Source organism: Pipistrellus hanaki, assembly GCF_964339955.1.
Source record: "Pipistrellus hanaki genome assembly, chromosome: 4".
Taxonomy (NCBI): Eukaryota; Metazoa; Chordata; class Mammalia; order Chiroptera; family Vespertilionidae; genus Pipistrellus; species Pipistrellus hanaki.
The window spans coordinates 72,492,259-72,509,316 of NC_140506.1; the positions used below are offsets into that span (position 1 = coordinate 72,492,259).

Sequence of the window (17,058 nt, forward strand, 5' to 3'; positions counted from 1 at the left end):
ACAGCAGGGGTCCTCAAACTTTTTAAAGTGGGGGCCAGATCACGGTCCCTCAGAGAGCTGGAGGGCCGGACTATATGAACTACTAATTCCTACTGTAACACCTCGGCTGCGCTCACTGCCCAAAAAACCTGGCGGGCCGGATCAGACTCCTCTGCGGGCCGCATGTGGCCCGCGGGCCGTAGTTTGAAGACCCCTGCCCTACAGGATGTGCCCGCAACCAAAGTACATGCCCTTGACTGGAATTGAACCTGGGACCCTTCAGTCTGCAGGCAGATGCTCTCTCCACTGAGCCAAACCGGTCAGGGCAAGACTACACTCTTTGTAATAGTGAAAATCTAAACCACCTACCCCGTTTCCCCGAAAATAAGACAGTGTCTTATATTAATTTTTTCTTCCAAAGTTGTGCTAAGTCTTATTTTCAGGGGATGTCTTATCCTTCCATGCGCTAGGTCTTATTTTCGGAGGATGTCTTATTTTCGGGGAAACACAGTAGTTATCCAACAGTGGAATACATTTTACAGTACATTCAACTTAAGGTTTATCCAGCTATGATACAGGAAAATATATCCACACTTTCACCAGCTAATCTCCAAAGTTGGCTCTCAAGAGATCCAGGCCTCCTGATACTCAGATCTTATGTGGTCAGTGCACTCCCACCAGGCACCTGGGCTTGCTTTGTGACTTGCTTTCACCATGATGTGGCAGAAGTGATGCCGTGCCAGTCCTGATCTTAAGCCTAATGTCTGACAGCTATTACCCTTGCACTTCTGGGAACGCTGAGCCGTGAAGAAATCTGCCCACCCTACAGTAGAGGCCTCATGGAGCGTGAGGCCCGAGCCCTCATGGAGAAGTCCTAATACCCCCTTTTTCTCCCCCCAGACACCAGCTATGTGCCTGAGCCTTCGTCTTGAGTGTGCCAGGACCTAGAAACTGGAGGAGCAGAGCCTCCCAGCAAAACCAGGTCAACCGGCAGGATCCTGAGACATAATAAAAAGGCTTAAGAGCAACTAAATTAAGTGCGTGTGCTACATAGGAACAGATAACCAGACAAGTTGCAAAATGGCACATGAAGCATTATCTCAACTTATGAAATATGAAAAATTAAGAGGACAAATACTATTTATTACCAGCAACTTTTTTCTGCTTTATTTTTTGCCTAACTTTTAGGTTTTAAACAATGAACATGTATAACTTATTTAAGAAAACAATGATGTCATACTTGACTGTAAAATCCATGTTTCAGTTCCACTGGGTGTCCATAGCTCCACCCTGACCTGCCCTTTCATCTTCACCACTTGCCAGAAAGTTCTCCATTTCCACTGCAGAGACCACGGATTTGTGGAGCAGATGCACGCAACACTAAAGGGAATCAGTTCTCCCTTTAATTCCCTGCACTTGTCCTAAGCCAAGCAAGTATAATAAAATCTCTCTCAGGTGGCTGAGGAAGAAAGACAAAGCCGCCTTTCCCTCAGGACAGGCAGCATTGTCCTCAGCCCTGCCACCCAGCTAGTATTTTGGTCGTTTCTGCCCCCATCCAAACTTTTCTCACAATATTGGCTATGGGATGTTAGTTACTTGAATATTACAGTTCCAACGTTAAGAGGACAAAATTCAGAGTGGAACACAGGCCTGCCAAGGCAGCCCTAATGTTCACTTAGCCAGAAAATACCACACAGAAAGACCCAGGGGCAGAAAACAGTGGCCTGGCATCAGGCATCGAGCTATTATCCCATGCGGGTGAAAGGACACTGAGGAATCAGGCCTGAGCTGACCCTTCTTTAGTTTACACTGTGGAATGTAATGGTGCAAAGAGTAGAGCTGGGAGGAGCAGCTACTGATATTTTAGACTTTCTTGAAGCTTCTGATGAAACCACCTTGCTTCAGTTTAATATTTAAATAACATATAGCTTTTATTTGTGATGAAAGAGATGCCAAATACTCTCTGAAGTCTATTCTAATGGGGAAGAAAGCACAATTTTTATGGAAGAGACCTTGAAATAGAATATCAAAGCCTGCTTTTATTGATGCATCAGTAGTCAACTGACCCATGATCTGGAAGGGATGGTAACGTTAATACATATCCATCAACAAAACCAAAATAGAAAGATCTGAAATGGCTTTTACAGTGACATGATGCCTTAATAAGTTAAGGAAATGGATTGCTCACTAACTGCTTTCTCATTTCATGTTCTTTACAAAGTCTTCTCCTTTCTTGATTGAGGCTTTCAGCTCAGGAATGGCCTCAGCTATCATCTTCTCTTCGAAAGAGGAGATTTTGCCGATGCCTAGATTCTTCTCAATGCCCTTTTTCTGAGAGAGAGAGAGGAGACAACAGTTTTACAACAAAGTTAAATTTCCATGAGTGTTTGTTATAGAAAACCCAACTTTAACTTTATCATCTCTGCCTAGACGATTCACACCTGTGGCTCTGGGCAGTTGCTGTAAATACCCAGAGCTCAGGCTTAAGCCCGACAGTCCGAGGCTGGGATCTGGGCTGTGACACTATGCATGTACCCTGGACAATGGTTTCCACACCACAACTGCTTCCTTATCTATAAAATGAGCATACTATTTACTTCAAGGGAGACTGTGAATACACATGGGAGACTTGGCCCATCAAGGACTCAACCATTAGTAGCACTTCAAGTTATTCTCCCTGACATAGAGCATACAGGGGTTCTAGTTTCTTGCCCAAGTTGGTAAAGGACTGAATAAACATTTTAATATCCACCTGAATTGAATGTAATTAAGTAGGTGAACATCTGACATTAGGCAAACAACGCTGTCTCTGCTACTGTCCATCTCCTTGGAAAGCCCTTCCTGACCCGGACAATCATCCTTGTGTGCTCCTTTCCTAAACGTCTCACCACATCCTGCTCACGCCCGTGTGGAACTGGTTCCTGAATTAACCTGTTTAGTGTCAGTCTGTGCAGCACAGAGAGCCCCTGAGGCCCGAGGCCACGTCTTATTGACCTTTGAACATCGGGTGTCTGTGGGAAGGGCCTCTTTGTGGCCCAGAAAGTCTGTTTCTTTCTGGGAATGAGATGAAGGCCAGCACACATTTACCTGATTTCAGCAGTTTCACACTTAACAAAGAAATGGAAACCTTGGCTTGATGGTTTGTGTGAATGAGATCTCGGGGCAGTGGCTCACTGAAGACTCAAGAGTCAACCAAACAAAAACCAGCCTGCTGAAGCCAGCAATGTGACCAGATGGGCTCTGTCCTAGACACCAGTTTCAAGGGAACAATCAACAGCACATCCCAAGAAGGAAAACCGTGGGATGAGGAGCAAGGAACCAGGAATGCCTGAACCAGGAAGTGTTACAGCCATGCATAATTTCCAGCCTTCTTTGGAGGAAGAATTAGGCTTGGCAGGCCCTGAGGTCAGAACAAGAACTAACAAGTACAAGTTACAGGGAAATGTCTACAGGCTGGAGTGGAGAAGCCTCTTTGTTCAGAGTAGCCTGTGGGAGCATCTCTTTCAGAGAGGTCTCATCAGGAAACACACACAGGCAGCCACTGATGACCGGCTGTCAGGGCCATGGGCAATGAAATTCCTGTGCCAGGATGTGCCAAGCCCACAGTTTCTCTTGCTTTATTCTGTGATGCTCTTCCACTCTCAAAAACCCAAGCCCAGGCCATGCACTGAGATGCAGTGACTGCAAAAAGAACTCTGAATCATGAAGCAGCCAGAGAGGGCAGAGCTAAGTCTTCACTAGCACGAACTCCCCGTCCACAGTCAAGAGACCCAGCCTCTGATACATACCCCCAGCAGCAATGGTGTGGAGAAATAGGTACAGTCCGTTTCTTGGGACTTAACAAAGGAACATTCGACAACTCCTTCCTTTCCGTTCATTGCATCCAAAAGGGAAAAGACAAACCGGGCTCCAGCATATGCCATGGACAGGGTGGCAGAGCCTAGGGAGACACAGAAAGGTTAGCCAAGCTAAATGAAGCACCTGTAAAATCTCTGGCGTTAGTCGTCCAGAATTTAGGTCAGCAGTCCTCAATCCACAAACTCATGAACGGCATGAATTAGCTATGCCAACCTCAAACACCACTCTATTCCGAGTGGGAGGAGCTACCCTCTGATATAGGGTTTTCTATCAAGTGAACATATAGGACACTTAGAAAAGGGTTTGCTCCTTGCAGTTTTCAACAGTGACTCTGGCATCAGCACACCAATCATAAACTGCCTCCGATACCCTACCTGCTCCAGCTTTAGCCTTGACCACTTCCGTGCCAGCCTCCTGGATCCGTCCAGTGAGGGTTGTCAGCTGGTCCTGAGGGAATTCCACCTTGGGAGTGCACTGCAAGCAAAAGTCACAGGGATCCTGTGAGCAGGTTCAGATTCCACTCTCCTCACCCTTTTATCATGGGAAACCAAGAGCCTCTCTTTAAAGAAAATGTCAACTTTCTTGGGAGATTTAGTGAATTCGACCTTACCAGCAATAGACTAGGTTATTTCACCTTAGCCATTCTCTAATAGTTCCCCAGTCTCCCCTTGTCTTTCATAACAATGTCAAGAGTATTGTCACTCATTTTGTAGAATGTCCATTAGTTTGGATCTGTAAGGTGTTTCCTCGGGATTTTGTGCAAGGTTATGCATTTTTGGCAAGATTAGCACAAATATTTTGAGTCCTTCTCAGTGCACTGTACTCGTGTTTATGAGGTTGATTTGAAACCATTCTTAGTGGTGTTACCTGGTCTCTAGTCTAGTTTTTATACAAAGCAGCTTTGCCTGCTCTGACCTCAGCAGAAATTCATGAATGTTTCTATCAGCAGTTTTCACTGTGTGCTGAAGCTGGCTGCTTTGAGCACCTTCTGACTACACTCACCCCATACAACTGTGGACCCTAAACACTGAAAGCTGACCACAGCCCCCCACCAGTAAAGAAACCCCTGGACAACTGGGGTGGGGCTGCATCCTTAAAATTTTTTCAAAATACAACAGATCTTTGTAATCTTTGTCAGTCTGTCCTGGGTGCCTCAAAGTGGATCTTAAGGCTTCTTGGCAAGGTCACAAACATACCTGAGAGATCAGGGGGATGATGGTCTTCCCAGCATGGCCGCCAATGACAGGAACGTTAACTCGAGCTGGATCCAAACCCTGGTGAACAAAATGTGAAACATGATTAACAAGCTCTTTTGAATATAAAATATGTCACATCTACCCAAGCACCAATATTGGAAAAATCCACAGAAATCAGAAAACAAAATATTAGAAGAGACTGACTACAGCTTTGCGCAAATCTACCATGCCAGTCTGAACACAGGCAGTGAGGAGTTACTTGCCATCTTGTGAGGTCATGAGGTTTTCCCTTTATAATGAGTTGAAGACGGTCTCCTTGTAGGCACTAGTCCCTATCAATCTATCTTCTCAGATTCAAAGGATGACAGGCCTCTTTCCCACAGCTAATGTTATTCCAATGCACAAGCCCAGACTCATGTGCCCACACTTCGTCAAAGAACAAGGCAAAGTAAACGTCAAAACAATTCCAGGAAACTAGGAGTGAGAAATCTGTCAACTCAAACAATTATTGGGACAGAAAGAACAAAACTGGGAAAGCTCAGAACACCCTTGGTTCATTAGTAGGCTAGCAGAGAGAAGCTGGTTCGTTTGTTAAACTGAGGTACAATGCCCCTAAAGACTCTGTAAACCAGTATTTTTTTTTTTTTAAATTGTACAGTACTTAGAAGTTCAAGGAATTCTCATTTTTCTTTTTTTAAATATATTTTATTGATTTTTTACAGAGAGGAAGGGAGAGAGATAGAGAGCCAGAAACGTCGATGAGAGAGAAACATCGACCAGCTGCCTCCTGCACACCCCCCACTGGGGATGTGCCCGCAACCCAGGCACATGCCCTTGACCGGAATCGAACCTGGGACCTTTCAGTCGGCAGACCGACGCTCTACCACTGAGTCAAATCGGTTTTGGCTCATTTCTTTTTTTTAAAAATTATATTTTATTGATTTTCTTTATAGAGAGGAAGGGAGAGAGATAAGAGTTAGAAACATCGATGAGAGAGAGACATCGATCAGCTGCCTCTTGCACACCCCTCACTGGGGATGTGCCTGCAACCAAGGTACATGCCCTTGATCAGAATCAAACCCATGGCCTTTCAGTCCTCAGGCTGACACTCTATCCACTGAGCCAAACCGATTTTGGAGAACCAGGTATTCTTATGACAGTCAAAAAAAGAACCTGGTGGAAGTTATGGATTGGAGGTGAACCTTTTCCAAATGCTGCAGCTGCTGAAGAGAGCAGCCCTAAGTTAGGAACTGCCAAGCCTCTGGTGGGGGTAGGGAGTGAAGGGGGGCGTGGGAAGAGGATGGGGAGGAGCCCAGGGCGGACAGGAATAGCAGGACCAACTGAGAAGCAGGGAGCTCAGAAGCCAAGGTGCTGTGCAAGTCACCAGGGCCACAGGCATGAAAAAAGTCCCTGCTTTTGAGAAACCTGATGTGTAATGAGATGATACAAAGGGCCATTCCAGCACAACACTATAGAAGCCAGAGGAGCACTCCATCAGCATGGGGAAGACTTCCTGGGACTGACCTCATTCACCTGGGAAGGAACAGGAGGAATTGACCCAAGGGAAGCATATTCTAGGCAAAAGAAGCAAAGGCCAGGGGGTATGAAGAACGCATATAACATCAGCAGTGTATGAAATGTAAGCAGGACAATGTTTGCGAGACTAGTGAAAAGGGAATGCGGAAGTCAAAGGGGTTCAGGTGGCTGAGAGGGCTGAGGGAGGAAGCAGGCACTTAAGGGTCAATTTTGACTCAATTTTTCAGAATGTCAGACAGACTGAGGTAAAGGGCAGTTCACTTAGCTGACACTTGTCAAGCACCAGATTCTCTGGGAGGGGCCATCCACCACCTCTAACAGTAAAGCTTCTGGGCCGAGAAGCACTATCTAATAGGACTTTCTATAAAAACTAAAGGCCCGATGCATGAGATTCATGCAAGGGCTCAGCTGGCCCTCGCAGCCTCGGCTTCATCCAGAAGGTCGTCTGGACAGTTGTTCTGCTATTTGGTTTAATTAGCATGGTAGCTCCTTATTATATAATATATATATTTTATTTTGTACAGAGAGGAAGGGAGAGAGATAGAGAGTTAGAAACATCGATGAGAGAGAGTCATCGATCAGTTGCCTCTTGCATACCAACTGGGGATGTGCCCGCAACCAAGGTACATGCCCTTGACCGGAATCGAACCCGGGACCTTTCAGTCCCCAAGCCGACGCTCTATCCACTGAGCCAAACCGATCTCGGCATAGCTCCTTATATAAGATACAACAGTCATATGTGGCCATCAAGCACCTGAAATTTGACTGCTGTGATGGAAGACAAGCACTTCTAATTTTATTTATCTAATTTAACAGCCACATGTAGCTACTGCACTGTGAACAAGTGGGGGTCCAGGGAAAACCGTGTGCTCTGACAGCTGGCAGCACCACGGGAACTCTGAGAACGAGCACGACTGCTTCCAGGAAACTGGGGTACAAGCTTCAGGAAGCCGGAACCCTAGCTCTCCAGCTTGTGCACTCTCAGCTTCAATGGGATCTTCTCCATAAAGCCTTAAAGTGTCTCCCCATTCAACAGAGCTCCCAAGGCCTGGGGTCATGTCTTATGGAACTTGATGACCACCACACCTAGGATCAAGCCTGAAGAACATGCTGAAGTATGAACTAAAGTAAGCCATCATCAGAACTCCAGAGACAGAATCTGGTGTACAGGGGAGTAAAATAAAGGCCAACAGTCCCCTGTGTGCACTTCTCACTAAGCTGTGTGCATGACAATGTTCCTTACTTTAGAGAGGCTCCTCTTCTCTAAAATATCAGGGAAAAAATGGTCTGAAGTTCAAGGAAACTTTCTGGGGTCAAAATAAATGGTTCTGCTGGATTCACAACCGAAAAGATTATACAGTGAGTTGTGAAAGGCATGGAAAACACCAAACCTAACACTGGTGCCAAACCCACCTCAAGATGAGTCCACAGCTCAGTCCAGCAGCCCAGGAAGCAGACAGCAGGCAAGATCGAACTCCCCGAGAAAGGCTACCGCAGGTAACCCAAGAAGGGGAGTCAGAACTACACCCTGGGGACAGCATTCTGCTATCTTAGGATCTATCCAATAATTTATGTACTGATTAGCAGGTAAAACCTATTAATGCTAGTTTTCAGAGACAATGAGCTTGGAGAGCACAATTCAGTCCAGCCCATGAGAAACCCAGGGAAAGCCTCAACCTCTAAAGCATCAAGAAGAGAAGAGTAAGCTAAGACTAAAGCTGTTGGTTTAAACCTGCAGAGGCCTGCTGATGCCCCAAGAAAATGTGAGAGCTATTTCCCACCACAGGGCAAGTTATTAAAACATGTAAGCCCAGCCAGGGTGGCTCAGTGGTTGAGCCTCCTCCCATGAACCAAGAGGTCACTGGTTCAATTACCAGTTGGGGCACATGCTGAGATTGCAGGCTTGATCCCTAGTAGGGGGCATGCAGGAGGCAACCGACTGGTGTTTCTCATCGATAGAAGTTTCTATCTCTCTCCCTTCTTTAAAATCAATAAAAGCATATCTATAAAATTAAAAACAATTAAAACTCCCAAATTACAAGTAATCTGTAAATGCCCTAATGTCTTCTATGCCCATAAAAGAACCAAGGATGGCCCAGAGAAGTTTAGAAACGAGAGCTTGAAAGATACCCAATGTGGCTCTTACCTTCAGTTCTGCAACAAAAGTATTGGCTCTGACAACGTCCAGTGTTGTCACCCCAAATATCTTATTAGGGTTGTATACTCCTTGCTTCTTAAAAACTTCAGATGTGATTGGGATGGTGGAGTTAACCTAATAAATCCAAGAGACAGCATAATTTGCCAGGCATTCTGAGAACACAGTCATGTATCAAAGGAGATGGGTTATAGGGTGGACTTGCTCTGCTACCAGCATGCCTCCTGTCCCCTCCACATGAGCAAAGAAACTCTGCACTGCAGCAGGCGCTCTTCCCCTTGGTGGCCCCTGAGCCCATAGTTCAACAGGCACGACACCCTGAAACTATCAACTTTAAAATGTGACAAAGGCTACACAGGGCATCTTCAGCTCCAGCTAGAACTTACACCTGAATGGCCATTCCTAATAAAACAGCATAGCACAGGGCTAAAAGCTCAGATGGCACAGGGTCAAGTCCCAGCTCTGTCACTCCACTGGTAACCAGGGGAAAGCTACTTTAACTCCCTAAGACTTGGGTTCTTTATCTGTAAACAGGGATAAAACTACCTCATAAGGCTGTTGAGAAGATTAAATGACTATGTACATGGCAAGTGCCTAACACTTGGTTCACAGAAACAATGTAATTAAAACTAAACAGCAAGATATATATTTGGCACTAGTCAGTTCCCTGATAAAAGAAGCAATTGCTTTCTACTTTTGACCAAATGGCTCTGAGGAAGGGAAAGACAGGACCCTCTTCTCAGAGGCCACTACATAAGCACTTGGTGTTTATCAACGGTCACGTTCCTCAGTCAACATCACTATCATGGCACTGTCATACTCAAGAGGCAGAATCCAGGCAATCAGGAGGGAGGAATGAATGAAGAGGGCGCTGCTAAATGTAACCCAAGCGCCTGCTAGCACAGGCATGGGAACCTTCTCAGAAAGGACACAGCAGTTTCTGAACTGAAGATTAAGCAGGCAGGACTTGATCTAACTGCATTATGAGATACACGTATAAGTTTCAGAAGAAAGGGAGTGTTGGGGAACCAGGAATTGCAAACCCTGAGTAGAACATAGTAAAAGGAGTTCAACTGGCTCCCACAATCATGGCTGGAAGAAGCCATAAGAATGGACTTATTTTCCAGGTTGAGAAACTAAGATTATTTAGATAAGGGAAGTGATTTGCCCAAAGGCATACAGTTGATGGAAAAACCAGGTTAAAACTCGGTCTATGCCAGAAGGAATCCTTAGGAAATAAATGTAAGGACCTCTTTTTAGTGCCCCCAACATACCATTTCAGCATGTTAGTCTGATTATTCTCCCTATAAGACATTAGCACACCTTTGCTGTGAACTTTCATATGTATCAGCAACTTATGAGACAGCAACACTCACCGGATTTGCAATGATACAGATCATGGCCTCAGGGCAATTCTTGGCACAGGCAGCAGTCAGGTTGGCCACAATTGTGGCATTGGTGTTGAACAGGTCATCCCGAGTCATACCTGAGAACGATCCAATTTAAGATGTTCACAAAGCACAGGACAATTTTCTAAATATGTGCCACGAGCTGTGTGTTAGCTGTCAAACATGAGTGACACAGGGTCCCCATTTTATTTATTTAAATATATTTTTATTGATTTCACACAGGAAGGGAGAGGAAGAGATGGAAACATCAGTGATGAGAATCACTGATAGACTGCCTCCTGCACACCCCACACTGGGGATTGAGCCCACAACCCTGGCATGTGCCCTTGACCAGAATCGAACCTGGGACCCTTTAGTCCACAGGCTGACACTATATCCACTGAGCCAAACCAGCTAGGGCAGGGTCTCCATTTTAAGTTAAACAACCTTGTAAGGAAAACAGTCCAGTGTGACAAGTGCTGAAACAGAGGTCTGTGAGGGTGGGGAGGGGGGAGGGGAGTCAGGAAACTCGAAATCTGAGGAAGAGGGTCACGAAGAATTCCCAAGGTGGAGACAAGCGGAAGAAAGGGCATTCCAGGCTGGGGAGGAGGGATGAGCAAAAAACGCGAGGCCTTGATTTTTATCCCACGGGCAATGGGGAGCTCTGAAATTTTTTCTGCAGCGAAGAGATCTGACTAGATTCACTTTTCATGGAAAACCACTTCCTCAGCTGACTTGTAGGGAGATGCTAGGGAAGGCTTCAAACCTGGTTTTCTCGGGACTCCAGCTGGAATAACCACCAAATCACAACCTTTCAGGCAGTCTGGCAGCTGCTCAGGTCCGAGGTAGCCTAGGAAAAAACGTCCAAGAGAGCAATCTTATAGTTTGCACGTCTATGGGGACAGAACCCAGAGAACTGCCCACTTGTGTCAATGCTGACCGCAGGCACAGAAAGGCTGGCAAGCCCACCCGTGATGCATGATTCCTTTCCTTGAGGACTGCCATCCTGTGTGCCTGACATTTCTGGCGGGCAGGAATGCCCCCTTTCATTCTACTTTCCTCCAGCCTCCATCTGCCCAGGCCTGGATTCAGAACGGGGTAACCCTCCAGGTTTGCATAAAACCAAACCAAGCCAGCTGCTAATCTTCACTCCCTAGTACATGTAAGTCGTTCTCAGCTCCCAGTTAGAAGAGCTGAGATCAATCTAACAAAAGTGCCATCTTAGGGTCAGACCAAAAGGCACACTGAAGGCCATGAAAAAAACCCTTTGCTGATAAAAAAGAACTCTTAAGTATTAGTACCAATTTTGTTTATTCCTAGTATCTGAGGAAAAATAAGGTCTATATTCAAGGATTTCAGGGAAATTTGCTCCAAGACCAAATCTGCTTTGATTATTATTTAATAGACTTTTTCCTTATTTGCAAAAGCTTTCAGAAACCCAAATCTATACATCACAAAAGAAAATGAACAAATTCAGAGGGACTATGGAAAGCTCATAAACATGACTTGACAGCCAGCCTTCTGTGTTGTTTGTACCTTTCTGGACAGTAATTTGGTACTTTATAGCAACAGCTTTAATGTAGTCATACTAAGTGCCTTAAGGACTCTAAGAAACAAAATATAAAGATGAGGATATTTATCCCAGCTTATATATTTAGAGGAAAACTGGAAAGAGCCAATGGCCAACAGTATGGGAATAATAAGTGGTAAATTATAGTAAAGCTTTAAAAGGATGTCACCAAGAACTTGGTACATGGGAAATGTTGCTAAGATGTGAGGGTAAAATAAGCAGCACATATAATTTTGTGTAATTATTAATTACTTCTTGGATAACATATCTCTGTCTCCCAAATAGGAAGGCAGATTTGTCTAAGGTGGCCATGCTTTGGAGAAGGTAACCCTGGGTGGAGAGTTGGCCCATAACATGGGCATGAGACCTACAATGACTAGGAACAGCATTTCTCACTACCCCTTCACCATCTGCACAACACTTTTCAAGATAGAAAAAATTTCAAATGGACAGATCACACCATCTTTATTTTTTGGAAAGACACGGTTACTTAAATTTTTATAGACTCAAGTCCAAAAAAGTGTGATTATTTGTAAAAGTTAATTCTAAACTGAACATGAACATCCCAAGTCTCTGAACATCTAGTTTCATCCAAGGCTCTTACTGTAAACTTGGATCCTAGCCTCCTAGGGAGAAGAGATGTAAGTTCTCCCGGCCCAGCGTGCCCAGTACCTTTCACATTCGCTCTGGTCTCAATGTGGCTCAAATCTGCAGCCACTCCAGGTGTATGAGCAATATCGTAGAGGGTCAGGCGGCTCACCAACGGGCTATTCTTCAGGAGAAGCGAAAGGGGCTGCCCAATTCCTCCAGAAGCCCCCAGCACAGCTACTTTAGCATTGTTCTAAGAAGAGACACAGAGAAAGAACTCTTAAGATACAATCAGCATTAAATGGATTCACATTAAAAGGATACCTCCTGCGAAGTACTGCCCTGGCCTCTTATTGCACAAAGGGAGATACAACTGTAATTGTACCATTCAAAAATCCGGTTTCCTTGTGAAGGTCAGAGGTTGTCTCAGGACCATGGGGAAGAACTCATGTCTGTAGAGATTTGTGACAGGGTATACTTATAGCAGCCTCTGAAAGATGAATAAGCTTTACTCATTCAGGCAGCTGGATTGGTAACAGCAGCCTCATTTTCAGTCTGCAATTTTAAAAACTATAAACTACCATTTATTGAGCACCTACCCACAGGCTAGCCATCACACATGGGACTGCAGTATGAAGACCTCTGCTGGCTCTGGAGGGGACACGCAAGCAGATGTGTGAGGAGCTGAGGGAAAAGAGCTATGCAGACTGCGTGCAGAAGAGACAGGGTGGCCATCAACTGCCTGGGGAAGAGGGGTCAGGTAAGATTCCAGCATAATCTTGGCTGGAGCCAAAGGCAGGATTAGGAGGGACGTATATGTTTAAAAAGCCCTTTCTCTCCCAGGTAAGTTAGATCTGCATGCAGCCCCAGACTCCTTCTCCCAAACTTTGGTGTTCATTAGAATCACCGGCTGAGGTCTCAAAACCAACAAAACCAACAGAGGGCCAGGCTCCTTCAAATAGGCTCTATCAAGTTCCCCAAGTGATTCTGACACCCAAGTTTGAGAATCACTACTGCTCCACATCAAGCAGCAGTTGGCCTGGGCATGTCAGCTGGAAGCTTTAAAAGTGACAGCTTAGTTGGGAGGGAGGGGTCAGTCCAAAGAAACTAACTGCCTCATGAACATCTGCAACGACAAAACCAGAAGCATCTGTATCATTTTATTTGTCAGCTTACTGGAACTAAAGTCATAAAACCTGACTTTAAACAGCCACTCAGAGCTAAGTAGATCTAATTGGTCATCATCTAATTGCCTTCATTTTTTTAAAAACAGCCTCACTGAGATGTTATTTTCCATTGCATAAAATTCGTTCATTTAAAATGTACAATCCAATGGTTTTTAGCATATTCAGAGTTGTACAATCATTACCCTATAAAGCAACTCTTATTTTCCTACAACCCCTGGCAACTACTAACCTTCTTTCATCTCTATGGACCTGCCTTTGCCTATTCTGGATATTTCACATATGAATGGTATCACACAACACATGGCTTCTTATGTTGGCTTCTTTTACTGATTACAATGTTTTAAAGGTTAATCCATGTTGTTATCAGTACCCATTTCTTTTAGCCATTCATCAGTTGATGGACAACTGGGTTATTTCCACCTTTTGGCTATCATGAATAGTGCTGATATGAAGATGCATGTGTAAGTTTTTGTGCAGACATGTTTTTTTTTTTTTTTAATTTTATTGATTTTTAGAGGGAGAGGATTAGAGAAAGAAAAACACCATTGATTGGCTGCCTCTTGCACACCTTATTGGGGATTGAGCCGGCAACCCAGGCATGGTGACCTCTTGGTTCTGGGTCGACATTCAATCATTGAACCACACCGGCAGGGCTGTTTTTAATCTCTTGGTTATATACCAAGGAGTGCAATTGTTGGGTCATGTGGCTACTCCATGTTTAACCTTTTTGAGAAACTGCTAGACTTTTTTTCCAAAATGGCTGATATTCATCCATTAAAGCTCACTACAATTCAACAGGCACCTACTTCTGCTACACACCAGGCTGACTTGCCTGCAAAGACTCCCTAACTTAACACCTAGTGTGACAAGTGACACCGAGGCAGATTCTCAGAAGAGCAGCAGCACAAATAGGGGTGGAATAAACTTTTAAGAGGGGGTTTTGAAGGATGGTAGTTCACCAAGTAGATAATGGAGGGAGGAGACAAGTAGTCCTGACAGTTCTTTATGAATCTAGCACTGTTGGATACATATGGAGAAAGGAAGAAGGGAGGACCAAGCACAGAATTATTGGGTCCTGGTGGGCAATGGGGAACTACTGAAGGGCCTCAAAAGCTGGGAAGAACATGACCAGCTTTTCTGGGTTTTAGAAAGATATGAGACATCAGACTGTCAAACCTCAGAGGGAAGGTAGGGGAAGGTGCAGGTAAGGGGGAGAGATCAACCAAAGGACTTGTGTGCATGCATATAAAACTAACCAGTGGTCATGGACAACAGGGCATATGTGGGGAGGGGTTTGGGATGGGAATGGGGGGATGAGGACAATTATATGATAACATAATCAATAAAGAAATTAAAAAAAAGATATGAGACAGTGGAAGATGGAGTGGGAATATACAATAGAAGCAAGGAGACAACTGTAATAGTTTAAACATGATTGAAGAATGGGATAAAGGGAGTAGCAAGGATGGGTAGATTATGAGGGATTTGAGGAATAGTAGCTATAGATAAAGTCACCCCATTTTCACCCAAATGGTGAGTAGAGGAAGGAACGAACCTGGGGTGACAAATTTTGGCTCAAGCAGTCAGCACTGCCTTTAACCAATAGAGAGAACTGACGAGAGTTTAGAGGTTTTGAAGAAAGGATAACGAATTGTTTGGCACACTGAATTTGGGCCACTTGAAACATCCATGCACAGTAGGACCCTGGACAAAAGACTTGGCCTGGAGGTTACAGTGTCTGCACTGGAATTAATGAAAGCCAGGAACATGGACAAGCACAAAAAAGAACAGAATGGGAAGAGCACCAGGATCAGAACACCAGCATTTAAGGGGTGGGAGGAAGGCCACCCCACCCCAGACATTTTAAACAACTAATTCAGTTACTACCTTCTTGGTGATCTTTCCTACAAGGGTCAGGCCTTATTATATAGTAACCAGAGGCCCAATGCATGAAATTTCCCTTTCACAGCCTGGGAGCCCTCGGGGGAATGTCTGACTGCCGCTTGGGCATAAGCCGGCAGACCTCCTCAGCACTCATCTTTCTGACATACTGCCTTTCCAACATCTCTACTTGTAGGTGTAACAGGCATTTTAAACTCAACATACATAAAACATATATTCCACCTGCCCCAAACCACTCTATTCCGGTAGTTTTTTTTTCATCTCAGCAAACCCCAAAGCTTCAGAGTCCTCCATTCTCCCCTTCCTCTCAGTACCCCTCACCAAATCATGTCAGTAAATCCCACTGTCTTACCTTTGGTCAGTTCCCTTCTCCCACTCCTCAGCATCAATCTTCATCACCTCCTACAGTCTTAAATTGACTTATCTCATTTTTGGCTTATCTCAAGTGCTACTTCTCACTCATCTTGATATACCCTGCAACACCCAGCCTAATTCTTGACAATCACAGATACTCAAGATTATTTTTCACATGAATTAAGTGCACAGAAAAGTGATCGGAAGGACAGAAACTAGATAAGAAATTTGGAATCTCTTAATAATCACCCCTGTTTTGGGTATGGCAAGATAAGCATCCCTGGGTTTTGATTTTGGTTGTATTTAGATTCACCTGGGGCACTTGGTAATAATAGAGGCCCAGATCCTACGCTCTTTAAATAAATATTGGCCTGTTCTTTATTAGCTTTTTGGTGATTCTGCCACACGCCAGAGTTTGAGAACCACTGTCTTAGAAAATATAGCTAAAAATAGCTTAGGTTTTAGCAATCCCAGGCCACGCAATGCGCTGTTACAACACTGGGGGCAGGCCCAGTCCACTACAGCATAAGGATCCTTCATAAAAGTCCTTAAGAGGAAGTAGTGTTCAGGTTCTTGCAGGGTTGGTTATCCAAAAACCAGTGACAGTGATCAGGAGAGCTGAATTTTAATACTCTGGATAAATGACTGTGTTAACTTTGGACCAGTTCTCTACCCTCGGTACCACGCCTGTCTGTACTATGGAGTTAATAATTACACATTATTTGTACGGATGCTGCAAGAAGAACAAGGTTATTCACTCAACGTTGCATAAAAACAAAAATTACTCTCGACCCTAGATCCCTGGTTTCTCAACCTTGAAGGATTGCAGTCTAAGAGCAACCAAGCCCTCTGGAGGACCCCGGGAAAGGGGGGCGGGGGAGCCGAGCTTGGGGATTCGAAGTGCACTGGTTCTGGAGTTGGGGCACCTTCCCCTCTCTGTCCCGCACTTCCCGCCCGGTATCAGGACCAGCCTAGGGTGCCCAACCGCCGACCGGTACCCGGCGGCCCAGCGGTGCAGGCTGGCCCCCGGGTCGGGGCTGCTCGCGAGCTAGGGACGCACGTGGCCCAGGCCGGGGGCTCCGCCTGCAGCCAGCCCCTCGTCGGGCCTACCTGGGCCGAGGTGCTGAAGCTGCGGCGGAGAGCGGCGCCGGCAGGCCGAGCGAGGGCGGAGAGCATGGCTGGGGCGGGCGGGGCGCGGACCAGCAAGCGAAAGAGCTGGCGGCGGGCAAGTGACTCCAACGACCTCCACAGGATGCAGGGCCTCCTCGCTCGGTTCTCGGTTCCGCTGGGCCTCGCGAGAGGAGCCCAACTTCCGGCCCCGCCCTCACGTCCCAGATCTCGCGGT

General features: G+C 45.4%; 1 protein-coding gene across 1 annotated transcript; it reads right to left on the reverse strand.

Moving 5' to 3' along the window:
• Positions 1-1,998: 1,998 nt before the first annotated feature.
• Positions 1,999-17,047, reverse strand: MDH2 (malate dehydrogenase 2). Its single transcript, XM_084881571.1, has 9 exons — positions 16,824-17,047; positions 12,355-12,523; positions 10,879-10,962; positions 10,101-10,210; positions 8,716-8,841; positions 5,034-5,111; positions 4,212-4,311; positions 3,768-3,919; positions 1,999-2,310 (listed from the first exon to the last, which is right to left on the reverse strand). Exons 1-9 carry the CDS (start codon positions 16,887-16,889, stop codon positions 2,179-2,181), a joined length of 1,017 nt encoding a protein of 338 aa, XP_084737697.1. The 5' UTR covers positions 16,890-17,047; the 3' UTR covers positions 1,999-2,178.
• Between the last annotated feature and the right edge of the window lie 11 nt (positions 17,048-17,058).

Bases quoted from the DNA above. Each gene is read 5' to 3' on its own strand.
- MDH2 (XM_084881571.1), bottom strand. From the start codon at position 16,889: ATGCTCTCCGCCCTCGCTCGGCCTGCCGGCGCCGCTCTCCGCCGCAGC. The intron at 10,211-10,878 runs GTTTGAAGCCTT...GATCGTTCTCAG, and splicing joins TGGAGTCCCGAGAAAACCAG to GTATGACTCGGGATGACCTG. The intron at 5,112-8,715 runs GTAAGAGCCACA...TTTGTTCACCAG, and splicing joins CTTTTGTTGCAGAACTGAAG to GGTTTGGATCCAGCTCGAGT.